Source organism: Anomaloglossus baeobatrachus, chromosome 5, assembly GCF_048569485.1.
Source record: "Anomaloglossus baeobatrachus isolate aAnoBae1 chromosome 5, aAnoBae1.hap1, whole genome shotgun sequence".
NCBI lineage: Eukaryota > Metazoa > Chordata > Amphibia > Anura > Aromobatidae > Anomaloglossus > Anomaloglossus baeobatrachus.
In genome coordinates this window covers 565,573,142-565,586,509 of record NC_134357.1, presented here as the reverse complement: position 1 = coordinate 565,586,509, position 13,368 = coordinate 565,573,142, and the positions used below count along the sequence as shown (strand labels likewise).

The following is a 13,368-nucleotide window of genomic DNA, read 5'->3' as shown; positions in this document are numbered from 1 at the left end:
TTCACTACAACACTTGTGTTATTAGTTAACGTCACCAGAGCATCCATTTAATATTTTGTCAAATTAGCAGAACCAGTATGTTTTGATAAGCATAGTTGTGAGAGGTCCTCGTTCACCACTTTCATAAAGATATCTATACTATCCAAATCACCCCTAGGCGGTGATTTAGTGCTTTTATTTTTTAGTGAACGGGCCTATTCCTGGTTCCCTAACATTTTCCTCCTGGAGGTCACAAAGTACATCAAAAATGTCCTTATCCTCTGGCGTTATTCCCAAGACTTCCATTTTACTCTTATCAGCATCATGAAAAAACTTTTTCCACTTTAGTTTTCTTCCAAATAGAGCCACATCCTTTGTCCATGAAAAAGCATCATACCGTTCAGTGGGAACAAATGATAAGCCTCTACTTAAGACCTCCATATCTATCTCCTCAGTTGGTGTGTATCAGGAGAGGTTGATAATCTGATTCTTCATCTCTTTCTCAATCCCATCGGTGCAAATTTGGGTCTTAGATCGTACCAAGGGACCCCCTGTTCTAAAAAAGAAGAAGAGGAAGATGAGGAGGGTGATGCCCCTGAATACATGGGTACACTTGTACCTGGCTGATGACTCTGCCATCGATTTTTATGATGTTTACATTTTCTTCTCTGCGGTAAACCTCTGTTACTATATTTTTCTATGTCTGATGTTTCCAAATCAGACGATGATATATCTGTTGGAGGGTTATTTTTCTTCTTCAGAAAGTCATACGCTATTTTGTCTTTAAACTCAGCCAGATCTCGAATGAACTTTTGGTGTTTCCTTTCTTTGAGTGTATTTTGGAAATGCTCTACTGAGTTCTGTAATAGTAACTCCTTTTTATGAAAGTCTGGGTAGTTTTTATGTTTCAAGGACAGGGCAATTTGTTCAGTAAGTTTGCTCGTTGTTCTGTTTAGTGTAATCCTCTCCTCTGTCAATAATAATTGTAGGAATTTTAAAGATGTAGCTCTAGACTCTTTTTCCCACTGCTCTAATAGGGCTGGGCTCCTAGATCTTGCTGCTGGCACTAATGGTATTCTCAATTATCTGGGTATTATACCCTGTTTTATATAATTTTCCAGGGATAGGACTTCCCAGAAGGATTTTAGATTTTCCTTATAACAACTGTATAGTTCGTTAAAGACCTTTTTCAGGGTAACCGTAGTTTCTATATTATAAGGTGCTTTATTGTAAAAAACGTTATTTGCCTCTGATAACCACTGATTGGTGTTTATCGGTTCAGATAAAAAACTTGCCATAAGTACAGAAAAAAAAACAAAATTTTTGAGAAAATAATTTTTTATGATAGGTAGCAAGTTTCAAAATTGTAGCAGAAGGTACCTAATATTTCAGCTATAAAATTATTACACTTTATTAGTATGCATTAAAAACCAGACAAAAACAAAAAAAACATAGGTTGACTAAAATTCCTACACACTGTGGGGGTTGCTATAAATCCAGTCAAATTCTATGAGAACCCGACGCGTTTCTCTCCGCCCTGATTGTAGATGGAGTTCATCAGGAGATTTAAACAAAAGGCATAATAGCCTCCTACAAGAAATTATGTCAAAGTCAGATTTTCAAAAATAACATACAACATAAAAAATAAAAAATGCCCTATACAAATCTTTGAATACTCCTTAATAACACTTAGGGTAGATCAGGAGAGAATCCATTTAACATTATAATATAATTAATGTAATATATCATGAAATCATATTTGATCAAAAACTAACTTAGAGTACAGAGAATGTGGATCCCCAGTTGAAATCATTTTCTATCTGATAAATATATCTTAAATAATTAAATAATAAAAATAAACATTCTAATCATAAAAAACTTGTCTGAGGTTACAAAACCATCTGTTATATGCATATAATTTATACGAACTGATCAAACAAAGACGTTTGTGCGATCAGTATTACATTGCAATAAGGAAGCAATGCGATCTAAGTAACTAAATTATTTAAATACGCATGTGCAGCTTTAAGAAACGCCCCATGTAGTTATATCACGAGATAAGAGTAATGCGCATGCGTGAGATGTGCAACGCAATGAGCGTCTCACTGCGGTATCCTCAGATAAACCTAAGCCTGATTCAGAGGCGTGGAATGCACGCTGCGTTCCTTAACACTTCCGGGTAGCGATTAACGCTATTCTGGTTGTTATAATCATGTTTACTAAATGCTGCAGGGATATATGAGCAGCGATATATAAAAAGAACCTGAAGGGGATCTCCACAGTCACTCTGGGCGTATAAAATAGATGTTTGTAAAAAACGAACTGTCCACCAATAAAGTGACAGGAGTGGGTCATATGGACCTAAGGAGAGGGATTGATACTATTTAAACCCCTGACGCTTGATTGCAGTGTATCATACCACATTGATCTCTGAGGGTTACACATCCAAGGTAAGGGCTGCTGTGTATTCAGGCTTGACTGTTTTTTGTTTTTTTGTATGGGCACTTCCATTATGTTGTGGTGTATTGAGATGGGCTGGGAGAGTTCCTTTCTGGGGGACTTTGTTTTGATTGATTAATCGTAAAAAGTCATTTATTTTTGAAAATCTGACTTTGCCATAATTTCTTGTAGGAGGCTATTATGCCTCTTGTTTAAATCTCCTGATGAACTCCATCCACAATCAGGGTGGAGAGAAACGGGTTCTCATAGAATTTGACTGGATTTATAGCAACCCCCACGGTGTGTAGGAATTTTAGTCCACCTATGTTTTTTTTGTTTTTGTCTGGTTTTTAATGCATACTAATAAAGTGTAATAATTTTATAACTGAAATATTAGGTACCTTCTGCTACAATAGATGGAGGGAGTAGCATCTACCATCCGTATCATGGTATAAAAATAAATAAAACAATTGGAGCAGGGTCTCCCCATATTCTGATACCCACCACAGATAAAGCCCATGGCTATAGGCTGCAGCCCTGCGCTCATCTTGGCTGGGTATAAAAAGAAGAGGAACCGCATGCGGCTTTTTTAATTATTTAAATAAATAATAAAACTATGTGCAATCCCCCAATTTTTATACCCAGCCAAGATAAAGCCAGCTGGGGGCTGGTATTCTCAGGCTGGAGAGAATATCAGTCTCCACCCGCCCGGAATTGCCGCATCCATTAGATGTGACAAGCTGAGAGCTTTACCGCCTCTTCCCAAATGCCCTGGTGCGGTGGCAATTGGGGTTATAAGGGTTTAATAACAGTGCACAGATGCTATTTAACCCTAGGTTTGTGATGACACAGGTGTCTATGAGACACCTGCCCCACTAACCTGTAAGTGACAGTAAATAAAAAACAAACACAGAAAAAATCCTTTATTTAGAATAATAGACAAAAAAACACTCTTTCACCACTTTATTAACCCCAACACACCCTGCAGGTCCGAACTAATCAACACGAAGTCCCACGGTGATTCAGCTTTGCTACATCTGAATATCACAGCTAGCAGCCATAGAGCAGAATGACTGCTCGCTGTGCGCGCCAGAGAATGAATGAGCCACAATGAGCAATGAATGAAAGCAAGGAGATGTATCACACAGGCTGGGGGCACATCTGACTACAACCAATCATAGACACCAGGCCATCTGCTGGGCGGTGAAATCCGTACATATCAAATGAGTGGCACAGGGAATCAGCAGGAGCAGCGTACAGCTGGCTGGAGCCTCGGTAAGTATGACGCGCTCGCTTCATTCTTATTTTTCCTTTTTTTTTTTTTCGAGATCTGGATCAAACAGCCGGAATCCTGGGCCCAGATCCAGCAACTGGGCAACTGTGAAACTTTTACAGTCCGGATCTGCCCAACCCTACTCTTTGGTTAGAATACCAGCAACATATTAGTGAATTATTGAATTTTGCAACATGACTTGCAATTTTATGATTGATTGCTCTCAGTGAGAGAAACAAAATTATAATTTTGTAGTTGTGATACCTTTTAATGGCTAACTAAAATAAAATAAAATAAAATTATGAAGCAAGCATTCGAGACTTCTCAGGTCTCCATCAGGCATGGTATGACAAAATATCTGAAGAAACACAAATATGTACACACAGCAGAGGGATGGCATAATAAAAAGACATTTAAATAAACAAACACTGAGCTTAGAATTTTCTTGAACACTTTATATGATTTAAGAAAATTATTTCCAAGTTTATATTGTTGAAAAAATAATAGTGTTTTTCTTAGCAGGCGACTGTATTAGGAGATCAGAGGGACTTCTTGCATCTTCAGCAGATTTTCAATCATATGATGTTGGTGTGTCACAAGACACAAATGAAGAACATTACGTTGTCCCAGCTGTATCTTCAGTGCTTCACAGCAAAGATCTATCATCTGATCCATTACAGGCTATTAAGGAAAATAAAAGTCATAGATGGGATGTTATAACTATCAAAGGAATGAAGATATTTTCATGTTCAGAGTGTGACAAATATTCCAATTGTCAATCAACCCTTGTTGTTCATAAGAGAAGTCACACAGGGGAGAAGTCATATCCATGTCCAGAATGTGGGAAGTGTTTTGCACAAAAATCAAAACTTGTTACACATCAGAGAGCTCACACAGAGGAGAAGCCATTTTCATGTTCAGAATGTGGGAAATGTTTTGCAAGTAAATCACATCTTCTTGAACATCAGAGAATTCACACAGGGGAGATGCCATTTTTATGTGTAGAGTGTGGGAAACGATATAAAAAGAAATCAAGTCTTGTTACACATCAGAGAACACACACAGGGGAGAAGCCATTTTTATGTGTAGCGTGTGGAAAATGTTTTAATCAGAAATCAAGTCTTATGAAACATCAGAGAATTCACACAGGGGAGAAGCCATTTTCATGTTCAGACTGTGGGAAATGTTTTAATCAGAAAGCAAGTCTTTTGAAACATCAGAGAACTCACACAGGGGAGAAGCCATTTTCGTGTTCAGAGTGTGGGAAATGTTTTGCAGATAAATCAGCTCTTATTAAACATCGGAGAATTCACATAGGGTAGAATCTATTTGCATTAATGTGCATGAATGGGAGTGTGTCTATGGGAAATCTTCAGAAGAGCATTTGGGAGGTCAGACCGAGCTTCTCTTTTTGCACTGGAGCAAAGTCATGCTGCAACAGAAAACAGCCTTACTCAAACCTTAGAAGCAAAGTTGTAAGCATTCAATGCCCAAAATGAATTGGTATGATGAATTGAGATTTCACTTCCTTGAAACTATGGCACCGATGTAAATCCCTGAAAAACGGCCCCATAGCATTATCTCTTTTGCACCAATCTTTACAGTTGGCACATGTCTGTCAAACAGGTAACATTCTCCTACCTGACAACCCATATCATGACACTATGAGCATGCTGTTTTTACACAGAAGTGAGTCCCATAGGTAGCTTGCCCTTTGCAGTTATTGAGTCAGCAGAGCTGGTGTACATTTCTGGAGGAATTTACGACACTCAAGTGGTTTCAATGTTGATAGATTTGTTGGATCGGCTGCTTCATGCCCTCTGCCACCCCAGCCAACCCAGTTTAGTCCACTTTGGACAAAAGACAACATTTTTGTGTCACCTTAAAGTTGTGCCGCAAAACAAAAATTGCAACATTTCTTAAATGTTTTTGACAGAATTCTGGTGAAAACATCTTCATGATGTTGCCTTGGCCCAGATGCACGACTTTACATTTACCCTATTAATCTTCACTTGCTCTTTCTTATTGCAAGCCTCTTTCTTCCCCAAATCCCTCTGTAAAGAGTACTTTAATAATGTTACATTATCCCCCACTGTTGATAATCTTGCAGAGCTTAATATCATTTTTCAAATACTGAAATCTGTTCTGTATGACCTCACAAAGCACTTTAATAAACATTATAAAAAGAAGAGGGTCCAATACTGACCCATGTAATAAACCAGTATTAACTATGCCCAATCAGCGTGTGTTCCTTTGATAACCACCCTCTGTTTCCTATCACTTAGCTGTTATCTGGTCTCAAACCTTATTACTAATCATTACGTAACATTTCTTTTTAATGCCGCAAGACAAGTGAGCAGAATGACTATTTTCATAATTTGCTATATCCAAAATAGGAGAGCAGGGCAGACACACAACAAGGCAAAATCCATTTCATGTAGTTTGACTCTTCCTCTGGCCTTTGCATCTTTCACATTAGTACACTCGTTATGCTTGCTCCATTACAAGTCGTCATGACAACTGGTAAACTGAATAGCATTAAAAACACAAAAAAATCACAGCCTGTTATTTATATAGTAAAATTATCATTTTCTATTCCTCATAATATAAAGTGACCTAAAGTGACAAGGTGTATGTGCAAGGTGGCTTAGGATACCAAGGAGCAAAAATATGCAAACCTTTCACCAAAATTCTACATGTTATACTGGACACATGATGTGGCTGCAGAATGTAATAAAATGTATTTTGTTTTTCTGTTGTTTTTTTTTTTTGTTTGATTTATATTTCACGTCTCCATTGCAGAGATATTAGCAATATACACTGCCTTGCAAAAAATATTCACCCAATCATCCCTCTTGGCTTTTTACCTATTTTGTTACATTACAACCTGTATATATATTTTATTTTATTTATATAGTTTTGTTATTCGATTTGTGTCTGATGCATCAGCACTAGATAATCTAAGTTGGGGAAGTGAAGTGATAAAAATACAGAAAAAATTACATTTATGGTATGAAATAATTAAAAATTGTCATGTGCATATGTATTTACCCCTTTTGCTATGAAGCCCCTAAAAATTTCTGGTGCAAGCAATTACATTCATAAGTCACATGCTTACTGAAAGGAAGTCTACCTGTTTGAAATCTAAGTGTCGAGGGGTCTGTCACTACATACACACCTTTTCTGAAAGGCCAGAGACTGCAACACCAAGAGGCCCCACTAACCAAACAATACCATGAACACTAAGAAGATCTCCAAAAAACACCATGATGACCAAGGAGATCTCCAAACAACACCATGAAGACCAAGAAGATCTCCATACAGCACCATGAAGACCAAGATTTCTAAACAAGTAAGAAATAAAGTGGTGAGAAGTACAAATCAGGATTGGGTTCTAGAAAAATATCGCAATCTCTGATGGAAAGAAGAACTTCGTACCACAACAAACCTGACAAGAGAAAGCTGCCCACCGAAACTCTCAGCCTGGGCAAGCAAGTTATTAATCAGAGAGGCAGCACAGTGACCAAAAGTCTGAAAGAGCTGCAGAGTTCTAAAGCAGAGACTGGAGTATCTGTCAATACACCTAAAATAAGACATACACTCCGTAGAGTCGGCCTTTATGTAAGAATAACCAGAAAAAAGCCTTTATTTACAGCTAATAATTGGAAGGCTAGTTTTGAGTTTGACAAAAGACATGTGGGAGACTCCCCAAATGTATGAAGAAAGGTGCTGTGCCAAAATTTAAGTTTTTGGCCACCGAGGTAAACACTATCTCTGAAGTTAAACCAACACAACTCATCATCCCAAGAACACCATCCCCACAGTGAAACATGGTGGTGGTGGCAGCATCATGCTTTGGGGTTCTTTTTGGCAGCTTGGACAGAAAAATGGTCCAACTCGAGGGGAAGATAGATGGTTTAAGGGGAAATGTGGAAATGTATTGAATCAGCCGAGTCACAGCCCAGACCTTAATCCAACTTGAGAATTTGTGGTCACGCTTGAAGATAGATGGTTTCCTCTGGTGAACAGCAAAGTTGAAGGAGCTGGAGCCATTTTGCATTGAGGAGTGGGCAAAAATTCCAATGGCAAAAAGTGAAAAGCTCATAGACACTTACACAGAATGACTTGCAGCTGTAATTGTCACAAAAGGAGGCACTGCAAAATACTGAATTTAGGGGATAAATAGTTATGCACACTGAAGTTTTCAGTTATTTTATCCTATTTTCATTTGCTTCACAATAAAATCAAAACCAAGTGTTCACAGTTGTAGACATATTCTTTACACGAACAGATACAAACCCTCAAACAGTGAAATTACAGGTTGTGAAGTTGCAAAATAAGAAAAAATGCCAAGGGGGTGAATACTTTTGCAATGTACATTAAATATTGGCACATGATTAGTTAATTTTTTTATGTCTAAATGAGTATTAGTTACTTTTCAGTGGGGGCTTGTACTTTTGCTTGTATGAACTGCCCAATCATAAGCAGGCAGCAACATCCTACATAGCGAACACGGCCCACCATAGCTTAGGTTTCTCAGTGTGTGAGATGTAAGCTCTGATCCCCTGGTCTAACTTCCTGCATGATTAGGCAATACTGGTTATAGGGCACAGATGAATCACACCTTTCAGATAAGGGCAATGTGTGGCTGTGTCACATTGCAAACCCTTCTATCTTGCTCTTAGAGTACGCTTACACTAGCGTATATGTTTTATTGGATAGCACTATATATAGGATGTCATGCAATCATTCAAGTTAATGGGTGCATACAAAACATCAATTTGCACTCGGATGTTATCTGATTGCAGTCCAATATGTGCAGACATTGACAGAAATTAAGCTCTCTATCTTTTCCTCACCTGTGCTCCCATTCTCACATGAATCGGATCACAGTAAAATGACACTCTGCTCACACTTGCAGCAGAGTTTGAGCTGAGAATCAATTGAATCGATCCCGTTTTCTCGGAAGAGAGAATCATCGCCAGTGTGAGCGAACCCTAATCGAACACTGTCAGTTCTAATTGAATGCTCCTCTCCCTCACTGCGTCCATATGTGAGAGCTCAACTTGTAAGCTCAGGAAGAACAATGCCATAGATTGGGGTGCAGTTATATAAGGCTAGTCAGCCCACCTAATCTAATAGCATAGACAACAATAAAAGGCTGTAAACCACTGTCACTGAACTTACTTTTGTGACTGGCACCCTATATGGGCCTTATCCATGTGCATTTATAATACTGGGCATCAACAAACTCAGAGAATTGTAGGTGTTGTTCATCGGTATTTTGCTCCTGTGCTGCCTCCACCTTTATTATAGGGCCATTGTATTCTGCAGTGCATTCAATATTTGTGACCTTTGTTCTTACTGTAAAGCCTCATTCACACATCAATGTAACACAGACATCTGAATGAGGCTTTACACTGGTATAAGAGAGCTCAGTCAGTGTGCAGAGTGCAGTAAAAAGAAACAATCATCTTGCAGTCCGTGTACCTAGTCCTATCATGTGAGATACATTCTGCTGAGCTATGTATGTAAACCTATATTGTGACATTAAATTGGCAGAGCTATGTATGCAATCATATCATGTGTGATATTCTGTTGTGCATTGTATCTAATGCTATCATATTAGATACAGTCAGTGTATCTCTTACTATCATGTGTGTGTGTTAAGCCCATATATTTAATCCTATAGTCTGTGATACAGTCTGCTGAGCTGTGTATCTAATCCTATCATGTATGAAACTTCTGAACTGTGTAATTACTACAGTTTGAGCAATAGAACCACAATGATATGACTGCTCCTCTCTGATCTCTGTAAAGACCAGCGAGCAGCTCAGCACCAGCTAACAGAATCAACGCTGCCAGCCATTCTCGGTGACACTGTCCACATCTCAATATCACATTTCAGTCACCAACAAAATCTCTCTTCATTGTGATCCTAAACTTAATTTTCCTGTATCCTTTCTCAAATGCCCAAAGAGTGAGAAGAGGAGTGAGGCTAGACACATGAGCAGATCCCGTTCACACTTGCTTCAGTCATAATACCAGCTAGCAGTACACAAGTATTCATGGCAATTTTCAACAGCTGCTCCACCTACTGTTTACAAGTTGAAAATATCAAAATAATTGGTCATATTCTGATTATCAATGGTCAATACCATTGAAAAACTTCTATTTATAGTTTTTACATGAAACAGTAATACTTTACATTTTTTTTTCAATTGATATTTTTAAAAGTAAAAATCTGTTCTCAAAGTGGTTGATTAACTCTTTTGTGATGTTTGACATAAGTTTACATCACAGGTCTAGGACGGTTTCCCGCAAAATGATCTAAACTTACAAAGAAGCTGTTCCCGCATGATCACCGCCAGGAGCTTGACGTTAGTGAAAGCCAAGCTCCTGCTGTCGCTGCCAGGGCCGGAGCCTCCATGGCCCATGTCTGTTTAACCGCATATGGCACCTAATTGAGGGTTGGTGCATAGATAAAGTGGCTGATAACAGAAGCAATAACGGCAAATTCGCATGTGGCAAACCAACAAGAAAGTACTGGGAATAATATCATAGCAATAATGTTATTATAGGGGACATTAAATGAAGAGAAAGGAGCAAGCAAAATGCAAAATTATATACAAATAGCTATTAATATTAACTAAATAACTAAACATCATGATGATAAAGAAGAACCCAAATATCAAAAATTAAAGATTAAAAATTAATAGATTAAAAAAAACAACTGGGATGTAAAAAGCAATTATTGGAAAAAGGACAGACAGCTGCTTCTTTGCGAAAGATGTCAGACTGAAGGAAACTGTTATTACCTCTCTTGAGGAGCACATCCAGGAAGTCAATTTGATGATAATCAGATTTGTATAAGAGATGCATATTCAGCCCATTGGAATTGAGTTCCTGAAAAAAATGTGTGTAACTGCTCCGATGTACCTCAACAAATCAAACGCACATCATGAATGTATTGGGGCCAAAAAATTACCTGATATATAGGTTGGTTCCGATCTAACAAAAATAGGCCCCTCTCCTACAGCCCCAGGAACAATTTGGCATATGAAGGGGCACAAGATGCTCCCATGACTGTTCCCTGGAGCTGGAGGTAGAAGAACCAATGAAAGTGAAAGAATAGTAAGTAAAAGTTAGATGATTAAACCATTTTGTTTGGTTGTGAAGTGTGTCATAGACAAAATTTTCCCGATTTTTTTTCCGTCCACCCACACCTGAAATTATTGGCCTATCTGGTAGTGTTTGTAGACTTCTGTGGACTTTTGGTAACAGATAAAGTGTCAGAATGGAAGGTTTTTTTTAGTCATCAGCAGTTCACATATTTCCTGTGTAATGAAGTTCTGTGGCAGATAGGAGTATTTTGCATTATTCTTCCCTGTAGGATGTTAGCGGGTTGAACGTGAGTTTCTTGTAACAAGACTGATCTTTTTTTTTCAAAACATTTTTTATTGATTTTTCAAATTTGTAAAAACATGACAAATATCATTGCAAAAGAAGAACATTCGTCTGACAAAATCTGACATAGAGGTGGGTGATACCCCAATTTGGAGTTCCATGCTGCTGTTCGATTTACGATAGTATACAATAACATTAAACCAAAACAGAGGTAATGAAATATAATATAACATATGCAATACAATTCGTTAAATCTCCGTGTCGTCCCTGAATGATTTCAATTTTGCTAGCGTGCCTTGGTATTCCCAACCGTCTCGTCTCCCCCTACCTCCGGAGCCCTCTCCTAGGTGATTCTCAGTTTACCCAGGCTGTCCTGGATATTGCTCAGGATATACCACTCCGAGTGAACAAAAGGTGCCATCAGGTTAATTATTTCTCCCTGTGTGAATTGGCTTTCAATAAAATGTCTCCATCTCACAAAAAACTTGGCTGTCAACCCATCTTTATCCCTCTCCGCTTCTAGTTTTTCCAACTTCAGAAGGTTGTGTAGTTCGCCCATAACCTCCTTTATGGATGGGCCCTCCCTTTGAATCCAGTGTTTTAAGATAAAACGCTTAGCTATCATGGCTATGTCATGCGTTATTGCGTATTTCCTCTTTTCCTGCGTGCTCGGTCCTCCTCCTACTCCTCCCTCAAAGGAGTGGAAAATCCACACCATTAAGTCTAGTTTGCTGAAAATTCCCCATGTTGACTGGGCAAACAGTCTGACTTGGTTCCAGATTGTCTCACATTCCCATAGCCCATGCAGCATATCCGTTTTCTCTTTTTGACACATAGGACACCACCTATCCCTACCTGGTATGTTGAAACCCATAATGACCCTATGTAGAATTCTGAATTGAGTGTCTCTCCATCTCTCATTGGTAATATGTTTCCACACTTGTACCCATCCTTTCAGTATATCATCTACCACTTCTTCCCTTCCCAATTGTTTCCCCCACGCTGTTAAAGTCTTACTATCCTCCCGTGAAATAAGCACCCCCCTTAGCGATCGATAAATTTTAGAGACATTTACACTTGTTACATCACATTCCAGTAACTCATCAATCGAACTTCTATTCAACTCTCTTCCAACCACACCCAGGTCTCCTATTATTCCATGTTTCAATTGTTCATATTGGATGATATGTGAGCTATTAGGCTATGTGCCCACGGGGACAGTGTCCTGCGGATATATCCGCAAGACATTCCGCAGGTGCTCCCAGGAAACAGCACCACAACTTTTGTCTGTTTCCATGCTGCGGAATGTCATACGGATATGGTGCGGGCTTTCTGCATTGAGGATACAGTACCATGGCTTCGGCACTGCATCCTCAATGCAGACCAAGTGCTGCAGTGATCGGGGGAGTTCATACTTACCTCCATCATGCAGCACCTCGCTTTCCGGCAGCCGGGTCACTCTCTCAGCGTCTTCAGGAGAAGGTGGGCGGGCCTGAACTAGCTCCGGCTGTCACATGACCGGAGCTCGTGCAGGCTCCGCCCACCTCTTCCTTCCTGACCTGGATGCACCGCACTCCTGTACATCGGACGGAGAAAGTGACTCCGGTGAGGCAGGTAAGTATATGGGACCCTGCAGAGAAATCCGCAACAATAATTGACATGCTGCAGATTTTTCCGCACGAAAATCCGCACGATTTCCGCTGCGGAAAAATCCGCTGCGTGGGCACAGCATTTCCCAAATCCCATAGAAATGGCTGGGAAGTAGCTGAGCTGCAGATTTGTGGAAAATACGCTGCTTTTTCGCAAGAAATCCGCGGCAAAATCCGCGCATTTTCCGCAGCGTGGGCACATAGCCTTAAGGATGTACTTATCCAACACTTCCTGACCTGTCATCCACCTCCTGTCCTCCACATTCATAACATCTATCATTCTCCTGACTCCCCTCTCTTTCCATCTAGTAAATAGCTTGTTTTCAAGACTGATCTTTTAATAGGCCTCAGTCTCATACAGTTTGCACGGGCACAATATAATGTTACCCGCTTTATCCGACAACTTCTATATCATGTCTTTGAGATTTTTAAGACTCGCGTGTTCCTGTGGGGTTAGGTTATCCCTATAAATAATTCATGGTATTTTTTTCAAAGTTATTGCACACCAATTATACAAATATTTCCACATTCAGATATATTTATCTGAATGTATATGGTAAAAATTATAGATAAAAACAGGGACAATGTACAACACTGACCGGTAGATAACACCGGGGTATT

At 39.2% G+C, this 13,368-nt stretch overlaps 1 protein-coding gene across 1 annotated transcript in view; it reads left to right on the top strand.

Annotated features, from left to right (window-relative positions):
- The window catches only part of LOC142313036 (uncharacterized), a 37,518-nt gene extending 24,958 nt beyond the window's left edge, over positions 1–12,560 (top strand). Inside the window, exon 4 of the mRNA XM_075352022.1 lies at positions 4,214–12,560. Within this exon, the coding sequence (XP_075208137.1) occupies positions 4,214–5,013 (800 nt within the window). The 3' untranslated portion in view covers positions 5,014–12,560. The remainder of the gene's footprint in view (positions 1–4,213) is intronic.
- Positions 12,561–13,368: the final 808 nt, after the last annotated feature.